This window comes from Fukomys damarensis, unplaced genomic scaffold, assembly GCF_012274545.1.
Source record: "Fukomys damarensis isolate Sample0158 unplaced genomic scaffold, DMR_v1.0_HiC HiC_scaffold_32, whole genome shotgun sequence".
NCBI classification, from domain to species: Eukaryota; Metazoa; Chordata; class Mammalia; order Rodentia; family Bathyergidae; genus Fukomys; species Fukomys damarensis.
The window spans coordinates 21,689,635-21,711,047 of NW_022900944.1; the positions used below are offsets into that span (position 1 = coordinate 21,689,635).

Below are 21,413 nucleotides of genomic sequence, written 5' to 3' on the forward strand. Positions count from 1 at the left end.
TGTAGCAATTCTGGGAAAACTGAACTATGATTACAAATCTGGAAACAGGCTTCATGATGCGCTTTGAGTGTGGTTGAATGTCTCGATGTGTAAATAATTGAATATAATTCTAATTCTCATTAAAGGAATTTAAGTCCTATCTTTTCATTAACTATATGAATATTATTTTCTACTTTTTGTCACAGTAATTTCTATAAAGCTTATCACTAAGCCAAGCAGGCTCATTTCATCTGTGCACAATGTATTTATCACTTATGCACAAATGCAAGGCTATCTGATTCAGTAGGATATGGTGTGTTTCTATTGTGATACCCATTGAATATTTGAGCTTTGTTTACCCACAGTCAAGATACCAGGCACCAGAAATACAGGTTTCTTGGTTATTTGGCTTTTACAAATTGTGGATTGTTCTTTATATGTAGTGTTTTTTTTTCTAAGTATGTATTTTTCTCTTTTTCCCAATCCCCAATGTCTTTCCAGGGTGTGATTGACTACATTTTCTATTCCAAGACTCATATGAACGTGCTTGGTGTCCTGGGGCCTTTAGATCCTCAATGGCTGGTTGAGAACAACATCACTGGGTGTCCACACCCTCACATCCCTTCAGACCACTTCTCACTGTTAACACAACTTGAACTCCACCCTCCAGTCCTGCCTCTTGTCAATGGTGTTCACTTGCCTAATCGGAGGTAGTGGAGTACTACCCCGCAAAGACGGGGACCTGTTGCTATGGACCTGTACAGTTGTAAATCAAAGTATGTAGGAGTGAAGTATGGCCATCCTTAAGCTGCTTCTTCAGGTTCCTTTCATTATATGTTTGCTATAAGACTTTGTACATTTATGCATACTGATATCATTTGGCACTAGGGTTGGAACCAGAATAGTAGTACTGTCTTTCCAAAATTTTAATTTAACATGTTTTTAAATTGTACTAATTATATTCATAATTGTCAGTATTCATAATTGATAAATCACCAATTTGAAGCCCAAGAACATTGTATTTGCTTTCTTAAAACATATTTTTGTGAATGGTTTCAGATGAGCCAATCGTTGTATAAAAAGGAAATTTTAAAAACTATAAATACAAGATTTTAGATTGAGGAATGGCTTGCCTTGCAGGGAAAAATTTCTGTTTTCCTTTATGGTACTCTGGCTTTTGGCTCCCCAAGTCATTTGCGCATTAACAAAGCACTTAAATTTTTTGATCTGTACATAAACTACAATATAGCCTCTAGGTAGAAGAAAACTTGGGAAATTAAAGGTTGATTGCACAGTATGCCTTCAAAATCAAGCATTTAATAGCTTGTGACAGTTTATTGGAGATTCATTGGTTATTTTGAGGAATCACTCTTTTGTTCCCCTGTTTAGTAATATCTTTTTTAGAATTATTTTTAAGCCTGTCTCTCCAATTCATTTGTAGGGAAATAGCAAGTAGTTTACTACCATATATCTTGAAGACAGAATTTGGTATATTTAAAATCCTCACAAAATTAGCATCTGATGTTTTTTTATATTCTTACCTATGCTTTTCTCTCTGGTTATACTGGAAAAAGAGATACTATATGATCTGTATCATTTTTTTCCATTACAGTCAAATGTTTAACAATCTGCTGAATAAGAAGCCCCGATCAAAATTTTAAAAGGGGAAAGCCATACAAATATTTCACGTGTTTCCCTAAGTAAGTTAGGTGTCTGTTGGTTTTTCAGGTAACAGTGGAAATGATTTGAAGGAGTGAAAGAATAGATTTGGGAACAGTAGTTGAAAACCTTGGATCATTTTTCCTGACTCTAGTTGCCAAATGGCTATCATATGCTCTTAATCTTTGTTTCATTTTCTGTCAGGGTTGAATTAAGCTACTGGTTTATTATCAACTGTTGATGCCTTTAAATATTTTGGAATTTTTCTTTTCTTTCTTTCTCTCCCCGCCCCCGTCTCTCTTTTTTTTTTTTTTTTTTTTTTTTGCCCAGGAGGGGCCATTTGAAAATTGGTGGCTCGAGAGGCAGTGAACATAACACTGTTTTCTGGGGAAAAAAATTGATTGCCTACTTGATGTTAATTATGGCACAGTAACAGGAAAAGGTTGTGTCTGTATTTTTAAGTTTTTCTTTATTCTGCTTTTTTGCTGCTATAAGAATTTTCTGAAATTTATATTTTAAACTTTTCATGCACTTTACTGTTTCTAGTCTCAAAATGTGATATTTTTAATAAACAAATTTTCCATTATGTGAATGAAATTTTAAAAGAAAATAGCCTATATTTGTGTCTCGCTAATATATAAAGTATGTCAAATTTAAATTATTTAATTAGTTTTAAATATATACAATTTGTCCTCTTTCAAACATGACATGTTAGGTTGTTTTTTAGTCTTAAATGATGCATTTCCTTTGGTCATTTCATACTAATTTCTTGCATAAATCATTCAGGCTATTTATGACAATATTTCCCTAAAGGGTAATTTTAGTGGGAGGAGGGTGGTGGGGTGATGTAAAAAATAACATGTATGAGATTGTATCAGAAGGGTTCTGTAAAGCCTAAACCCCCTTTTAAAAGTGCCTAGTGATAGAGGCGTTGTTTGTCATCTGTTATAATTGGAATGTCATTGTAGTTCAGTGAAGTTTGATGTAAATAAAATATTCTTTTAAATATCTTAAAAGTATCAGAATAAATAAACAAAAAACAACCCTTAAAACAACAGATTTTCCTCCATGTGCAGGTACCCCTCCTTATATACCTCAAGCATCCAACATCTAGCCATGCAAATTGAAGCATAGTACTGGAAAGTAGAATAGCATGAAAAACTTAATTTTGTGGACATTACCTTTTTTGTAATCAGCTACTGTATGTTTTATTTTGGGTCTTTTATTTTGGGTGGGTTTCTGCTGGGAGGTATATGCACTAACAAAACATTTTCCTCCTGTCATATGTGCATGTTAATTAGCAATGTGAGCAATATTTCCTACCATACTTCACTCCCAATATTTTTGAGATGTTTGTATAAAATGGAATTTAAAGTTCACTTATGATTGTATATGAACCACAGAGGAGCCCATTTATTAATAAAAAACTTTTTTAATAGTTAAATGTAGAGGGAAAAATAAAAAAAATTGGGAAACATTGTAAACAGCTTAAGTTTATTTTGTGTATGATTGAGGCACTCTGTTGCAGGAAGGTGTGTAATTGGGTTTTCTCTGCTTTCAAATGCACTCTTTCAAACCAGTCATTATCCTGTGTACTTTTAATGTGGTTCTAGTGAATGTTGGTAGTAATTTTGTTGAAGTAAGTGTGTTATGTCTTGGGTGACGCACACACTTGGGGCATGGTAACCCAAATTTCATGTGCACGGTTTCCCTTTAGCCCACACTGCCCAAATTTCATGCACCCTTCACCCTCTGTTCCCTTTGTAAAAGGAGTGGTATCTGTTTTGGGCTGCCAGTTCAGATGATCAGAAGTGCTGCTGTCCCCAGCATTGTCTTGTTAAAATGCATGCCATTTGGAACTTTGGCAGCAAGAAGCCAAAGGAAGAGGTGAATGATATACAGTAAATATTCAACAAAAGTAAAATATCTATGCTCATCTGTTTTCTACTTTTTAGTTCTCAGAATAAGTTAAGCTTTATGACATTGGGCTGCTGCATATTTTATGTGAACATAAGAGAAAATTGGGCATTTTTAGATTGTGATTTAAAACAAACATGATTTCTGATATTTAAGAATTGGAGTGTTCTTTAAATTTATTAAAACAGTGTTTGAGGAAGGGAAAATTTCGCTGTTTGCCATTATCACTCATACAAGTGCATGTGAAGTCATCCACTCCGGCATCAGTATCTGCCTCATAGCTTTACATATTTTAATGGGGAATATTGCAGCATCCTCAGGACTGACGTCTGAAAAAGGCTCAAATCCACTTACTGCTCCTTGCTTGTTGACTTTGTTTTAAAATATTGTGCCTGGTGTCAACTTTTAAGCAACAGCACTGCCTAAAAGCAAGCAGAGAACAGAATCCCAGCACCATTCTATAGGCAACTTTTTAGAATTCAGATATAGTAAATCTGTTGAAGATTTATGATGTTTTATGTAAAAAAATTTTGTACAACATAGCTAAATATTTTTGTTTCATTTCTTTAGTGTAAGGTGTGTGAACCTTCATTTGAATATCACATGTTGAAGTCAGGTATGGCACAATGGGTTCTGAGACCAGCTTTCCCCCCTCCCATTTGCCTTTTCCAAGCTCTTTCTTTTCAAATTACTTTTCTGATATTCATAGACAGATATTTAATTTTACTAATAAGCATCCTGTGTGAATGTATTTAAAAAGCCACCGTGTTTTAGTGTTATAGTTTGCAGAAAATATAAAGCTGTTTCTTATTTGCTCCTTTTTTTGATGTCTTAAAAGTTATATTATTAAATTACAAAGATGAAAAGGAGAAAGTTGAAAGATATCTAAGACTCATATCACTTGATTCTATGACAGATTAGAGTGGAGGTTGTGACATTAAAATTGGAACATGGGCAAACATACTGTGTTTTGCCTCCTAAGTACGTATTGTTAAATGGGTGAAAATTTGTATTTGCATTTCCAAAAATGTCTAAAAATCACTAATGCCATCTATACTTCCAATATGAAATAGCAAGAAGAAAGCACAAGGAGAAAAAAGTTAAACATGTTCTTTGAAGGAACCAATGGTACAGTATATGGTTTGTCATTCCTAATACAATTTTCTAGTATTAAAAATTGACTGTGTCCCAATACTTATTTGATTCTAAGCTTTATATTCTGTTTGATATATTTGAATAACTTTGCAAAATATGCTGACTGATCAGTAGCTACAATCACAGAAAAACATGAACAGTTTTTGCTACAGTAATGATTTTATAACAAAGGCTTTATGGTATGTTTCAGAATGAGTCATGCATCTATTTTGACAGAAATGTGAATTTTCACATCTGTAAGGTTTTCTCTTTTCTCCTACCTGCCTTCCTCTCTTAAAAACATCTTTCTTATGTGTCGAGATTTGTTTACCTCCTTTCCTTTTGAATTACATGACATTTTTATAACTCTGTGAAATATAAGTAGCAAATTAACTAGAAAAGTTAATTATTTTTCTAAGGCAGGAACTTCAACTAAGTTCTGAATGTGTAAACAGGTGGGAGCTTTTATGCTTGCATTGGTTGATTGTAATTTTGTAATGCCATCATGATCACCAAATTCAAATTTAAAAATAAGCAAATTATTATGTCTTTTAACCTGGTTCACTGACCAAAGTTGTAATCTGTTTAAGAATAGGATTCCCAGGGCATTTTTTCATAATTGTCACCTAAAAGCTAAGGGTAAAAAGAAAGCCCTTACATCAATTACTACAGGATGTTCTGAACAAGAGCCACAGAAAGAAGAAAGCAAAACAAAACAAAAACCACAATGGTTTTCAAGAAGGAGGTAAGGAAGAGCATGCATATTTCTTGTTTTAACCAAATACCTTCTTTATGCAAAATTTCTGTTAAAAGTCCTGCAGGAAGAAATAGGGAAATAACAAGAAATATATTTTGGTATAAGTTTGGTTAGACTTGAATTATTCTTAGACCAAAGGAAAATAAGCATGTTAAGATTTTCATTCATCAACCATGACATTGAAGTAATAGAGTATTTTAAGTAAAAGTGTTTTTGCTTTCAAGGCATGAATTAAGGACATGTCTATTAAATGTTAATTTTTATGGCACATCATACAAACCGAGTAGTTTTCTGAAATTAGAAGTATAATCAGATGTAAATCACATTAGGTTAAGGTCATGCAAACACCAAATGATATGACTCTTGGCATAGTAGTGTGGTACATTTGGCTTTCAGACTCTAGAAGGCATAATTTGGCTTTTACTACTAGTTAATCTTTTATAACAATTTCCGTTATAATTTGTTTCTGTGTCTGTTACTTTTAACTGTAAAGCATAAGAATCATAGTAATCTTTTCAGAAGTGGTCCTTTCTTGCTCATTTCAGTTTTGTGTTAATTTTAAATTAGTGATATTTTCTTTGAAGCTACTAGTATATGTACCATATTTGTTTAATTTGCCTGTAATTATCTGAACTCACAAAATTGGCTCAGCATTGATGTGTCATTGACTGCTTCTTACTCAACAGGCTTAGTAACCTGCTACTTGTTTCAGTCTTGATGCAGTGTGATTGATACAGTATCTTGGTTAATATTTATTCAGAAACTATATTGTCCTTTCTCTGTGCTTGACTTGCTAAAAATATATTCCATTACCTGTGAAATTCCTGAGCGGTGCTCTGCCAACTTTTAGGGTGGGGTGGTTTAGATGGCTGTGTTACAGCACTCTGGATCTGGAATTGTTCAGTGTTGTGAGTGGTGAGTGGCAAATTTCTTAAACACCAGCAGCACTGAGAAGTGCACTGTGGGCATTTGGTACAGTTGTCTAAGCGCAAACAATTCTTTCATCAAAGAGAAGCTGAGTTACAGAGTTCAGTAGGAGTATTTGCAGTATTTCAATAAAGGCAAACATTTCAACTTTTTTACCTCTGAAGTGGGGTAATATAGAGGGTCCCCCCTTTAAGAGAATGTACTTATGTTTTCTCTTTTAAAGGGCCCAGGTGTTTGGTCAAATTCACTATGGAGTAATTTAAATCTTTTGTTGTGATTTCTTTCAACCAAATAGTAAGTGCCAACTAATTTTCCATGTGGCTGTCTATACTTCTTTCTACACACTTTACCATTTGAGCAGGGAAGAGTCCATTTATTTTCATTACCTGGCATTAAATTAGCTAATTCATTGTTTTGCATACATTTTATTCATTCTATAGCCTATAAAATGTTTTTGTAACTAATTCTAATGGTCAGAAAGCAAAGCACATGATTTTAAAATTGAGCAAGGTATTTAGTACTTTTTCACCTGAACACTTTTGATCGTTTCTGTTAATGCTATTCCAAAACAAATTGTTTTAGAAGACCTTGATTTTGTCTGAAGAAAAGCCAAACACTAAATCAATTTGTTATTATGTTCTAATAATTAGTTTAAGATCTAACATTTTTTAACAATTAGATGATTTAATAACGTGCCATGTAATTGTTGCTTGCTAGTGTTTAATGTTTAATAGACTGGTTCTGTAGTGTTTTAAACATTTAGCACTGTCTGTCATCCTTGGAGAGTGGGTCTATTCTTATTGAACACATTCTCTGTGACAAAATCACCAGCTGCTTTATTTTTCTATTAAACAATAATGAGTCTGAATCTTGACCAAAATGCTCAGCTGAGATGTTTTTCACAATAGACACTGTACAAAATGTGTGTGTAAAAGGACAGTTGGGTGGTAGCATCTTTTCATTAATGTGAACATTGACTAAACAAAGCAGTCCTGCCTTTTATATCTTGTGGCAGCTCAGAAGGGAGGTGCTTAAGAACCTTAACTGCTGTCAGATGACAAAATAACTTTTTTCCATTTCGGAGATTGGGTACTGCTCACACATGATGTATAGGGCTAAATATATGCTTGTTTCCTTGCACTTGTGTATTTCTCCTTTTCTCCTTCCCTCTCCTTCCCTGTAGGCAATAAATGGCCATTTTGCAACTGCATACTTTTGTCTTGGTTTTTGATTCTGTATTTGTGCAGTGAAAGTTTCTGCTTTTAGGTTGATATTCCTCTTACAAAGTGAACTAGGAAGCCAAGGTAATTTAGGCAAATTCATGCTACAGTTTTTCCTCACAAAAATGATTAAACAAGAGCATTGTTTAGAAATAGTTTTTTAATCTATTTCTGTGGCTTTCTTTGCCAGAAAGAAATCCAAGCAGATGGACATATGTCACTTCTAAGTAGAACTTGAAAAGCCAATATATGATTTGCTATGTTCATTTTCTTGTGCATTGGTGATCATGGGAGCATATGTTGAAATGGAGCCCTTGATTCTAGATCTCTAAGTGACTTGGATGACCAGAACTCCCCTGATGACCTTTGGACATGTAAAATCATTAAAAAACAAATGCTAAATTGATGTCTTTGATAAAGGTTATTGGTATTTAAATTGATAGACAACCATTTGATAAGCTGTTACCAGAACTGCCCACACTCTACAGTTAACACCTGCCAAGACCGTGAGTAAATTCATTCAAACCACATTTAGGTACTCTCTATGAACAAGTTCCTGTGGGGGATATAATGATGAAAGGCAAGGCTCCGGTCATCAAAGAAACTACAATCCAGATCTATTTGTGACACAAGATGCTGAAGTATTTCAGTTAGAAAAAGATCTTAGGATTTTGGAAAGAGGGTGGGGAAGAAAAGGTTACACAGTGAAATAATTAAAAATTCTGCAAACTATGGTAATATTCAGCTGGAAAATGACAAGTTGGGGCATGGTTCAGAACATTCTAACAGTGAAACAGATCATTTTACTAAATGCTTGGGAAGACAGTGACAGATTATCAACAGAATATCAACAGAAATCTTTAGGCCAAAGCTCAGTACCTATTGACTCAGCCTTTTAAACCGAGGATTCAGTGTGAACCTATTGCTGACCCTAAGAACTATGTCTTTGCAGGAGACTTTATGTTGTCCAGTCTTTCATGAGCCCTCCAAAAATACTCAACCTGTGAAGTCAATCTTGAAGTTCTGGGTTTATAGTAGCTACCTTTTTAATAAGCCTCCTAGGATAGAGCATCAAAGACATTCACCAAGTGTCCTGGCATTCACTGTTGTAACAGTTGGCAAAATGTACACTCATTGGTGAAGTGGCGATAAGAAACTCAATCTCACGAAATAATTATCTTCAAAAGCAGAGATGAAGGCAAGTTTATTTGGATAAATGATCCCAGGAAAAATGGGTGACTAGGAAGAATGAAGTAGAGAGGCAGAACTTACTGTGCTTATTGCCTCTGGGTTTACAGGGGCATAAACCTGCAAAGAAGGAGAGAATTTGAGGATGCCCATCTCCCTGAGGCAAGGATTACTCCATGGGTGTTAATTCATTTTCCCTCCCATTAATATTTGTGCATGAATCAAATTTCTGCAGGTGTCCACATAGTGATAGTGGAAAAGTAGGATTGGAGGGACTAAAAGCAAGAAACTTGGTATGGCTTGAGTAAAATTCATGAAGTTATACCTGTATGTATCAAGTGGCCAAGACTATTTATGGTGAGAATGAAGAAGTGAGCTTGAGGGCATGAAATGAACACAAGAATATTCTGCTACAGTGGACTAGTTGTACCACTGAGTTCTGTTTGGGTCCATTGTTAAGTCCATTTCAACGTAGCCTTTTAATTTGTGATCTCAACAACAATGGACTAGGAGTAGTGAAACCAAAGTACAATCTACTGCTTAACTGGTTTTGAGACTATGATTGATATTTGTCATCTTCCCTCTAACATCACATGCTCCAGAATGAATTCAGCTTTGTATTAGTATGTTACCATGGCTTAGGCTCCTTCCCTGAGGGTAGATGGCAGACCTTTATTACAATAAGACATTTTACACTTGGTAGGTCATGTTTGTTTTCAGAGGCATGAAAGAAACATGAGATTTTCAGTCCCAGACAAGTGTCTTCCTGCCTTCCATTGGGGAGAAGCAATTTTGCCTTTTCATGCCAGTATGATGTCTTTGTGTATATACTAGCATTTTAAGCTTAGAAGCAACCTATATCCAATTCCTGGACATGTGTGTGGTTATCCTAATCTTAGCCCATTTTAGTTGTTCAAAGGCCATACCATCTTCAGAGTTCTTAGGGTGCTTTTTTTTTTCATTAAGTTTATCGGTGCTTTTTACGTATACAATACATTTGTATTCATCATTGGGATCTTGTACCTTTACATGATTTTCTTGGTTCTTATTTTTCCCCATGCCCCTGCCCTCCCTTCAAGCCCTCCACCCTTCCCTGTTTACAAAGACTTTGTTTCCATTTTTTCCTTTTCTCATATTTTTCTTTTCCCTTTCCTTCCCCCTACCCTTCCTACTCCTTTAGCCCTTTTCTTCCTATTTCACATTATCAGTTATACAATTTGAACCTTATCTACACTCCTAGGGTGCTTTTGTTGAACTACTTTTACCTCTCCTCTCCCAACCCAATCCTAATTCCATTCAATTATTTCACAGGGTTTGACTCAAACACACTCACTGTTAGTTTTCTGCTCACTAAACTCCATTTCGGAGTCTTTTTCTCAAGAAACAAAACCTACAACACCGAATTTCAAGGAGTCATCACAGAAGTATCTTAGGACTGCTTCCAAGACTCCTTGCTAATGACTTTAAATCTTGATTTACTAGAGAGTGCCATCGCATCAATTATTTGGGTCCCCAGCCCACTTGTTTCTCTAGTTTCTAGTTGTTTGTAGTTGTTAGCTGAAATCTTAGAATTCTTTGGGTGAGTAAACTATTTTCTTCTGGTATAGATAGTATAGTGTGATGTGATTATAGTTGTAGATATCAGGTCAGTAAGAAGAGGTGGGGCTGTATCTAAGGGAGGACAAGCATCACTTTGGGAAGCATTTGCTACAGGTGTGGATTTTCCAGGCAGTGGCTGATTTCTTTAGCAAGGGAGAAGAGGGCCATGAGGGTTAAGGATACCTTGGGATTTAAACTTCCCAAGATTTCGTGCCCAAATGTTCCTAATCCCTGATTTTAACATTTTATTTTGCACACACAGCTTTAAAGACCATGTCCTTATTTTTCACATCTGTTTTTCTGTAAATTCTGATTCTGATCTTTAATACCATTGACCTTCAAATAATAGCCATTGGAAAAATGTTCTTTTAAGCACTGCCTTGGATGCATATTAACCTTTGCAGTATATCTTTTCAGCAGTGGTTGGCCAATCTGAGTGTCATTTAATTTTTTAAATGTATCTAAAGTCAGTTTTGAAAACCAAATAGTCCCATGATCCTTATATTTACTATTCTCCATACCATTTAAATACTACTACTTCCCATATAAATCAGTGTTTCCCACCTACGTCTTCCTCAAATCCATCACCAGTGAAAGGATACCAAAGCTTAGCAGCCAGCAGTGGGGTAACTAGAGAATGATCCTGGTGCAGAATTCCACACTGAGCCTTTGTTTTCTTGCCTAGTTCTGGTACTGTTAGCTCAACTTCCCACAAAGGACAGAGCCTGAAATCTTACTGTAATTTGGGTTGTGATTTTAAACAAGAATGGGGACTAGGAAGAGAAGGAAGAACAATACAGGAGTGAGTTACTGAGTTAGTCACCCCTGTAGGCAACTGAGGATCCTGAGGAACTTCCTGAGGAGTGATGTAAAGTGCATCTCAGAAAGTCTAGCAGAGTAGAAGAGACTATCCAATAGCCCCTCTACCTGTTAGTCCATTGTCACTTACTACATGCTAACAGTCACATATCCAGGTTTGGCTTTTCATCAAATACAAGGGGTTTTGAATTTCTGTTGAAGCAAATCAAAGAAATATGCTTAATTACAGCAGAATATGGTAAAGTTCATATTGAAAACAATACAGTCCTGTGTTTCTAAGCGTAGAATATATATATTTATAGGGATATGAGGGATTTTGTTTATAAATTTTGGCAAATGTTAACAAAAATAGAACATACCATTGAAAGATTATATGCAAGCTTCATATACATTAATTCAATCTTCACAGTAACCCACTAAAACAAACATTGCAGTTTGTATATACTAATTGTGTTAATTTTTTGGATGAAACTGAGGCCAGAAATGTTGATAATTCAATAGCTGTGGGATCTTGGACACAAGTTGGTGCAGAAAGCAGGAAAGAGTTATGCAGCATATCTCTACTGTGGTGCAAGTGGTCCTTCTAATTGGACCATGGAACCCTGAAGACCTGTGATATTAGAGGCTCAGCTGCTATTTTTTCTTTTATTGAGTTTATTGGTACATTTTAAGTATACAGTGCAAATATAATTCATTATTGGGATCTTCTACCTTTACATGACAGGTCTTGGTTCTCATTTTTTCCCCTTGTCTGTGCCCTCCCTTCACCCCCTTCTCCCCTCCCCATTTACAAACACTTTATTTCCGTTTTTTCATTTTGTCATATTTTTTTTCTTTTCCCTTACTACCTTTACCCTACCCTTCCCATTTTCCCTACACCTTTAGCCCTTTTCTTCCTATTTCACACGGTCAATTATCTCATTAGGATCTTATGTACTATTATAGCTTTTCACACCAGAGAAACTATTCGGTATTTACACGTGTGACTTATTTATTTCACTTAGGAGTGTATCTCAATATCCTCAACATGTATCCATTTTCCTATGAATGAATCTAATTTCTCATTCTTTATGGCTGAGTAATCCATTTTATAGAAAAACCACATCTTTATTCAATTTCCAACTGATGTGCAAATGGGCTGTTTCCAAGTTTTAGCTATTACAAACTGTGCCACTATAAACATAGGTGCACATATATCACTGAGGTATGATTCCTTTAATTCTTTTGGAAAGATACCCAGTAGAGGGATGGCTGGATCAAATGGAACCTCTAGTCGCAGCTCTTTGAGGTATCTCCATATTGATTTCCATAGTGGTTGCACCAGTCTGCACTCCCACCAACAATGGAGAAGGGTTCCTTTCTCCCCCAAACACCGCCATCATTTGTTATTGGTTGATGGATTGATAGCAGCCAATCTTTGTTGGGTGAGGTGGAATCTCAGTGTTGTTTTCATCTGCATCTCTCAAATGACCAGTGATGTGGAACATTTTTTCATATATTGCTGCTTTTACTTTGAGAAATATCTATTCATTTCAGATGCCCATTTTTGAATTGGGTCCTTATATTTGGGGGAGCTGATTGTTTTGAGTTCTTTATATATTCTAGATTGTATTCCTTTGAAGAGCATCTGGTAAAATTTCTTTCCCACATTGTAGGTTATCTCTTAGTTCTGTTGATGGTTTCTTTTGCAGTGCAGAAGCTTTTTAATAAGATGAGATCCCAGTTGTTGATTCTTTCTGCTAGTTTCCGTGCTACTGAGTATTTGTCATAAAGTCTTTTCCTATGCCAAAGTCTTCAAGAGTTCTGCCTAACTTATCTTCCAGAAAGTTTAGTGTTTCTGTTTTAATATTTAGGTCTTTAATACACTTGGATTTTACTTTAGTGCATGGTGAAAGATAAGGGTCTAATTTTAATCTTTGGCAGGTTGAGATCCAGTTTTTCCAACACCATTTATTAAAGAGGCTATCTTTCTCTTCTCCAGTGGCGATGGTCAGCTCCTTTGTCAAAGATGAGGTAGCTGAGTACATCTGGAGTTGTTTTTGTGTCTTCCAGTCTGTTCCACTGATCCTCAGGTTTGTTTCTTTGCCAGTACCATGCTGTTTTTATCACAGTGGCTTTGTTTCTTTGCCAGTACCGTGCTGTTTTTATCACAGTGGCTTTGTAGTATAGTTTCAAATTGGGAATTGTTATACCTCAGCTGCTATTATATAGTACTTTTATACAATGGCAGCAGTTGTATTTGGCACACATACACTACTCTTGACACTCCTTTTCCCTATATTCATGCTACATTGGCAAGTGCTAAATTATGGCATAAAAGGGGCACAGTAATCAAGTTCTGCGTTATCCCATGGCCAATCACCAAGATCAACAGAAGAAGCCAAGAAAGAGGAGACATTATTGATAATGGAGGAGGGAGTTGATGCGCATCAGTTTTCATTCCAGAACGGCTGCAACCCGAGGATGTAGGTTATCTACCAGCCTTTGCTTGTACATGTCCCTGGATGTTAGTAGAGAGGGGAAAGGAGATTCTTTCAGAATGTATTACAGAAACCTGAGTAGCCTGAGGTGATGCTGTGGTATGTCTTGTTTCTCTGCTTCTGGACTTTCTCATCTACAAGGAGTATGGGAAGCTGGAGTTAACAGATAAATAAACTGATTTGATCTTTCAGAAGTTGGAAGCATGACAGCTGCTGTCCATAACAGGTGGGAGGAAGAGACTGAGACTCTTTGGGGGCTGAGTTCGCAGAAAACTCAGATTGCTGGAAAAGACACCTGAAGCAATAAGAAAGAAAAGTTCCTTAGCTTCCCTTTCCCACTTTCCCTCCAGTTTTATACCATGTCTCTCATTGCCCAAATCTAACCAAAGTAATTGATTTAAAAAAGCCTGGAAAATGCTTTTGTTTTGATCCATTCAGAAGAGAGGGGAATGCATAGAAGAGCAAGCAAGCAAATGGTCAGCAACACTACTGTTTTTATTCCTCAGCATCTGTTCTCACATCTCTAATCATTTCAACTTCAATACACTCATAAGTTAATGCTGCTACATAAGGATACACCAATCCTTATACAAATGCACTTCTTAATACAGTCATGTGTTCATGATGAAAATATATCCCAAAATATATGTCTGGTGAATTTGTTGTGTGAATATCAGAATGTACATCCACAAACTAAAGATGTCTATGAGGTTAGTATTACTTCTAACCTTGCAGAACCACTCATATACACTGCTGCTTATTGCTGAGACATTATTTTGCAGTGCATGACTCTACTCTGGTGAAAAAGTGTGCCCTGTGAGGCAAGAGTTGGATGGGAGTGGCCAAGCAGATTACGAATCCATTCCAAATTCCCATTTCTGAGATTCTTTAGACACTTTTGTTACTTAATACAATATCCACTAGCTCATGTTATAAAGTACTTGAGGTAATCACTTTTGACACAAAGGAAGCACTTCAAGACATCAGTATAGGCCAGTGGTGGCAAACTTAGGCATGTATACTGTGGCCAGCTGTTTGTTACCACTGAAAGTTCTAAAAAGTTTACCATCACTGATATAGGGAGGGATTCTTTAAATAGGACCCCAAAGTCACAGACAACAAAAGTAAAATTAAGAAGCTTTTTCATAGCAAAGGAAACAACAGAATTAAGAGATCTATAGCAGGAGAAAGTATTTGCCGGCTACTCATCCAATAAGAGATTAATATCCAGAATGTAAAAGAAGCTCAAAAAATTTAACCACATTTAAAAGCGGATTTTTGGAAACTCTTCCCAGAAGACAAATGGTTGACAAGTATGTGAAAAAGTGTACAATCTCCCTAATTATTGGGGAGTACAAATCAAAACTACAATGAGATACCATCTCACCCTGGTTAGAATGGCTATCATCAAAAGGACAAAATAATAATGTAATAAGAACAACAGGATGTAGAGAAAGGGGAACTCTTGTATGCTGTTGAAGGGAATGCAAATCAGTATAGCCATTGTGAAAAATAGTGTGAGATTCTTTAAAAACCACAGAATATATTGGGCTGGGGATCTCAGTGGTTCTACCGCCTGCTTCACAAGTGCAAGGTCCTAAGGTCAATCCCTGGTACCAAACAACAACAACTACAGAATATATGTATATATAATCATATACTACTGGGTGTATATCCAGAAAAGATGAAATCATTATATAAAAAAGATACTTGCAATCCCATGTTTATGGCAGTACTGTTCACACTAGCTAAAATATGGAATTTAGCCTCGATTCCCATCAGTGGATGAATGGATAAGGAAAATATGGCATACAGACACAATGAAATATTGATCCACAATGAAGAGTGAAATCTTGTCATCTACAGCAGCATGGATGGAACTGGAAGTCGTTATTATTAAGTGAAATATAAGCCAGACAAATACATGTTGATCATTTATGGAAACTAATAATCTTGTAGAAGAATGGAATATAGTGATCACTAGAGACAGGGAAGGATGGGGAAGAGGGTGGAAAGAAGTTCAGTAAGAGGCATCAAAACAGGAGGAGTTAGTACTGTAGCACAGTAGAATATGGTTGCAATAATTTATGATATGTTTATAAGTGACTAGAACATAAAAATTCCAGCACAAAAAATGAGATAGAAATGTTTATTACCATGACTTGATTATTATATGTTGTTTACATGTTTGCATAATGTGCCTCATGAAAAAAGCTACTAGAAATGTCCCATGTTTATAACATAGTATATCAAGCAAGTTCTGCCATCTTTAGATCCTTTTAGCCTTTGTTTACTAACCTGGCAGGTAGTTGATACCATCCATGTTGCTTGAACCAACACATTAAATCCTGAGTCTCAGGCAGTATACCCATATCACTAAATTAAGCGTGAGCCAATCTTTATTTCATCTAAGAAGGCTTAGATATATTCCCATATGTGTTCCTCAGCTCTTTCAACATAAATTGATAAAATTCTGCAACACCTTTGTATTTTTTCATCTGGGTTATCTTGGTTTCATACTTGTGTTTTCAGACTAGTGATGATGGATGTTCAAGTGAATATCAAGAAAGTAAGCATGGTCTTAAGGCAATTACCACAAAACCAGACAAAGACTTTTATGCAAAGGAGGTTAGCTGCCTTAGGTGAGGTTTGAAACTGACTTAAGGAGAGCTGCTTTTGAAGTGAGAATATTTCAGGGAGTTGGGCCTCCAGACTCTTTTATAATTGTAGAATATTGAGTTTTCATTGAGATACTTGTGTTCATATTCTTTAATAAAAATACCTTCAAAATATACAAAAAAATATATAGCTCAGGGAATTTGGCAACAGGCCTTTCTCCATGGCTGTACCTGTACATAGGAAAACTTATGCAGACATAACGAATTTGTGGACAGGAAAAGATGGTCACAATATCACATTAACAAAAACTCATGAAATATATATTATATATATCATAATTGAACAATCTCTTTTCATTCTGTAGAAAGTTAATTTGATTCCATTACCTTTCATTTTGGAAGGAGATGAAGGTGAGGAAAAAGCTCTCTATTGTTCTTTGTTTCCTTCATACCCTTTTAAAATCCTCTGGACCTGAAAGCTTGTCAGTGAATCCAGAAATCAAAGATTGTCTGTCAATTTCTGAGCATCAAATAGTGATCCTGGCTGTTCCTCTTCTATCTTTCTGCAGTATTTCAACCACGATAAGTATCCTTTTATTATCATTTTTAAAATTCTATTCACTTCTGTGAGCCTGTAGAAAAATTGAAGATGATTTGGGATCCTCTATTTCAGCTTCTTTGGAAATTCCTGGGGAAACCTAATTACACTGTGTTCAAAATTAAATGAATCTGCCATCACTAGAACTATTGTTCCTTTTGTGTTTCTTAGCTAAGGAAAAATACTACAGTTAAGACGAGTCTGAGGTTTGAAGAACCATGTAAAGGAATTCAGTCAGATATATGGCAGATGAATGACCAGTAGGATGTAATAATTCATTAATTTCTCCTCCCCATTCTATTAAAAGTAAAGGCACATTATTACCAGTTTGCTACATTGTACAAAAGGTCACTAGTAGTGTAATTGCTGTTCCATTGCTTTATTTATAAGGAACTTCTATAAATTCAGTGTTAATCTTTTTTTTTTTTAAACCGGGGATTGAACTCAGGTCCTTGCACTTATGAGTCAGGCAATGGAACCACTGAGCTAAATTGCCAGCCCAATTCAGTGTTAATCTTTTATTTTTTAACTGAGTTTATTGGTACATTTTAGGTATACAGTACAGTTACATTCATCACTGGGATCCTGTACCTTTACACAGTCTTGGTTCTCATTTTTTCCCCTTGTCCCCTCCTCCCCTCCCCATTTACAAACACTTTATTTCCATTTTTTCATTTTCTCCTATGTTTTTCTTTTCCCTTATTCCTTTTCCCCTACCCTTCCCACTTTCCCTACACCTTTAGCCCTTTTCTTCCTATTTCACATTGTTCAGTGTTAATCTTAATCCATCAACCCTATTGGTATTTTAGGCTTTTAAATTTCTCAAATTCAACTTCTATTTTGTACATTCAAACTTAATACATAGCTTAGGGGTGATGTTTGTATGTGTTTGCTATAATAGAATAAGAGTAATCATATGGAATCAAATGTGGGAACTCACTTGATTGGAAAACTTATCAAGGAATTAACTGAGTCTATGCTTCTCTGTATAAATCTTCCCTAAATTCCAAGCCACAGCAGTGGTCTTAGTTATGGATCTAGGATGACCTCCTATTTTCTCTAATGTTATTTAGTAGAATTCCTTGATCTGACTATGTTTTGAATCCTAATGGAATAAGAAGAAATGGCTCTTATTCTGGTGGGACTGAATGGTGTTTTGAACACTTGTTGTAAATACACATTAAAGAGGCTCCCTCAAGTAGATGCCATCATCTATCTATGGAAATACTCAGCTGTTTGGAGGGACAAGTGTTAGGAGCTCTTGCCACTTCCTGAAAACAAATGCCAGAGACAAATTAAGAAAAACAAATTAGCATTTGTAACAAAGGACTGAGTGTCTCACATTACGGTTTTCAAAAGCAAATGTAATATTTTGCCCATTTTCCAAAATTAGGCAATTACTCTAAAAGTTCTAATCTTAATCTGCCTGCATCTGCAGTGGTGGGACTGTCACAGATGACTGGAATTATATACTCATAGGTCATCAGCTTTTTTCTAGTGGCAGTGACCTGTGTCTTTTCGGGGATATAAGGAGAAGAGAGGAAGGGAGAGAAATGTTTGTTCTGTTCTATTCGTCCATTCTTATCTTTAACAGAGATGCCAAGAAGAGGACCTGGGAAGAAAAGGAAGAAAGAGGGTAGAAAGAAGAGAAATGAAAGTTTGTGTTTGTTTGTTTTAATATTGGTGGTATTAAAGAATTGGTGATTAGAAGAGTTTCAGGAACTGGTGGAAGCAACAAAATGGTTTATCCCTCCTGTAGGCTGTGGGTTTATGTTGTTAACCTACTGGACCTACAACGCTGCTATCATATTTACATCAATTTTGTTTCTGTTATATAAACATTCATTTTAAACTTAAAGCAGTTTTTAAAATGTAGAAAAATGCATGAAAATACATCAAATATATCATGGTCACTACTTTTTATTATTTATTATTTTGTGGCTTTTTTCCTGTTAAACATAAGTGTTTCTCCAGGTTAATAAATATTTTTCAACCCACCAGATAATATGAAGCCATTCAGAATGTTTTGGTTGTGCTATCTCATGGTTATAGTTTATATTTATTGAGTATTAAAAGTGCTTCTAATATTTTGCTATTGTATACCAAAGCTAGCATAAGTGCACTAGAATTTTTGCTTTTCAGCATCAAAATCTATTTTGTTAACACTGAATGAGTGGAGTTTCAGGGGAGCATTTTGATATTATGTAACTTACACCTAGCTGCGTCTGACAGATTGAGTTTCCTCCCCCTTCTCTCCCCCCTCCCCCTCCCTCTCCTTCCTCCTCTCTTTCTCCCTTCTCTCCTCTCTCTCCCCTCTCTCTCCCTCTCTCTCACTTCTAATCTGCCTCTACCATTAAAATTCAAGGAGCCGGGGGTTAAACTCCTAGCAGATGGTGCTGCTGCTAATGATGCTGCTGAGTAAGCATGCCAGGAATTTAAAGAGTTGCTCACAGGGTTAATATATGGCCTTTGGGAAGGCAACTGGGCTGCAGCAGAATTAGAGGTGAGGAGGTTGGCCACATTTCCCTGAAAACAGAGGACATGAGTCAGGATCAGTGAAAGCCATTTAGGGAAAGGAAAAAGCAGAAAGGTTCTATCTAAGGGAGCAACTGAATGAGGATGGATGGTGTTAGAGTAGAACCGAATAAATGCCAAATACAGAGAAGGGGCTGGGAAAAAGAAACAAGACAGAAATGATCATGGCAGAACACTTCCCTACAGCCTCGACTCTTAAGATATGGACAGACCATACCTCCAACCCACTTCCCAACTGCAAAATGTGTTGCTTTATGCTTTCCACAGCATGTGGGTGTAGTGGGAGAGTTCTGATTCTGCCAGGCTATTAGACATTTAGCATGGCTAGTGTATGCTATAAGAGGACACAGTGAGATGTTACCAAGTGGGAGGAAAACATTAACCTCTTGGAATTAAAATCTCATCAAACACATGACTAAATCGATTGCAGTCCAAATTCTACAAATGTCTTTAGGGTCTATTCTTAGAGGAGTACTGTGAGAGGTGTTACAGAAGTTTGAAATTTTAAAAAGAAAATCTCAGCTCTTATGCAAGGATTGTGGACACAGAAATCAGATAAAAACTAACAATGTTAGAAAACTGATGCAGAGAAAATGGTAGGAAGATCAAAAGCAAGAGAGACAAAGATCACTGAAAACTAATTTTTAGGAAGCTTTAGGAAAATATTGCCAAAAAACACAGGCCATTACTGGTTAAACCACATAAGCACTTATATCAAGAGACACACCCCCTCAACCCGCATGGGTACATATATTTCATTTTAAAGTACTCTGAGATCTCTTTGGAATAAGTCAATCTACCCTTATTTTTATTTTAAAAATCATAAATGGATGCTCAATTTTGAATATTTGAAGACTCAGTTTTTATGAGGCCTAAAGAATGATATAAAGACAGACTCAGGGTTTTAATGTTAGACTGAGTAGTTAGTGAATTCAAAGGCACACAGTAAAGAAATGGATTGAAATTTGGACTCAAATCTGAGTATTTTTCTTATCTTAAAAAACAAGGAATACAAATATGGACTTTGCAAAGTTGTTATGAGGATTAAATTTGAAGATATGTTAATTGCATTTGCTCTGTAAGAGCTACTGTTCTGCTTTTCCTTGGCTCCTCCTTGCCCTGACCAGTGCTCTGCAGTGGCTTACTGCCTCCTTGGTAACACCAGAGGGCAACATCATCCTATTCTTATACTATATCAAAGGCTTCTAGGAGTAAATTTTGTTTATGGACACAGGATTTTTAAAAAATGCCTCAGCAAGGGACAAAATAGAAATTATACTCCAGAGGGTGAATGAGGGATAAGGCCGATAAGGGATAAGCCCTGGATGGACTATGGCAGCTGTTACGTCCCTGAGAATGGCAGGTGCACAAGAAGATGCCATCAGAAGACACCATTTGAGTCATCTATTCCTGCCAGCTGGGTTAGGAGGACTTGGGGTGCTAATAGGACATGAAACGTTAGATTGGGAAGCTAAATGCATCTGCTTGCAAGCTACTACTAGAAAACTACTGTCTTGCTATGCTAACTCTGGAAAGGCTGCTAAAGTTTGTTAGCTATAGAGTCAGAACTGTGGTGACCACGTTTACATGAAGCAGTCCTGCATTACACTTGTGGTCCTGGAGTAATTATTAAAAATGCTCCCTTTTACTTTCAAAGTGCATTGGTTTTCAAGGTAAGTTACATGACCACCCCATTCAGAGGACTGGTGGTGGTAGTGGTGGGTGCTTCTTAATAGTATAGATCAAATGTGGAATGAATTCTTGGGTCTGGCTAAGACCATGCCTGGACTTTGAGGCCAGAAAATAACATATATGTGGGTTAAGATCCCTGCTCTATTTGTGCATATTGGCAAGTTATTTAATCTTTTCAATCCTCGATTTCCTCAATTTGATGGATAGATTAGGGATAATAACAAGACCCAGAAGTCCTGTCCCATTTAATTGGCCAAATTAAAGATATATATATATATATATAAATACACA

General features: G+C 36.1%; 1 protein-coding gene across 1 annotated transcript in view; it reads left to right on the plus strand.

The window, feature by feature from the left end:
• Cnot6l (CCR4-NOT transcription complex subunit 6 like) overlaps positions 1 to 7,593 on the plus strand; it is a 73,365-nt gene extending 65,772 nt beyond the window's left edge. Inside the window, exon 11 of the mRNA XM_010628363.2 lies at positions 481 to 7,593. Within this exon, the coding sequence (XP_010626665.1) occupies positions 481 to 693 (213 nt within the window). The 3' untranslated portion in view covers positions 694 to 7,593. The remainder of the gene's footprint in view (positions 1 to 480) is intronic.
• The last annotated feature ends 13,820 nt before the right edge of the window (positions 7,594 to 21,413 follow it).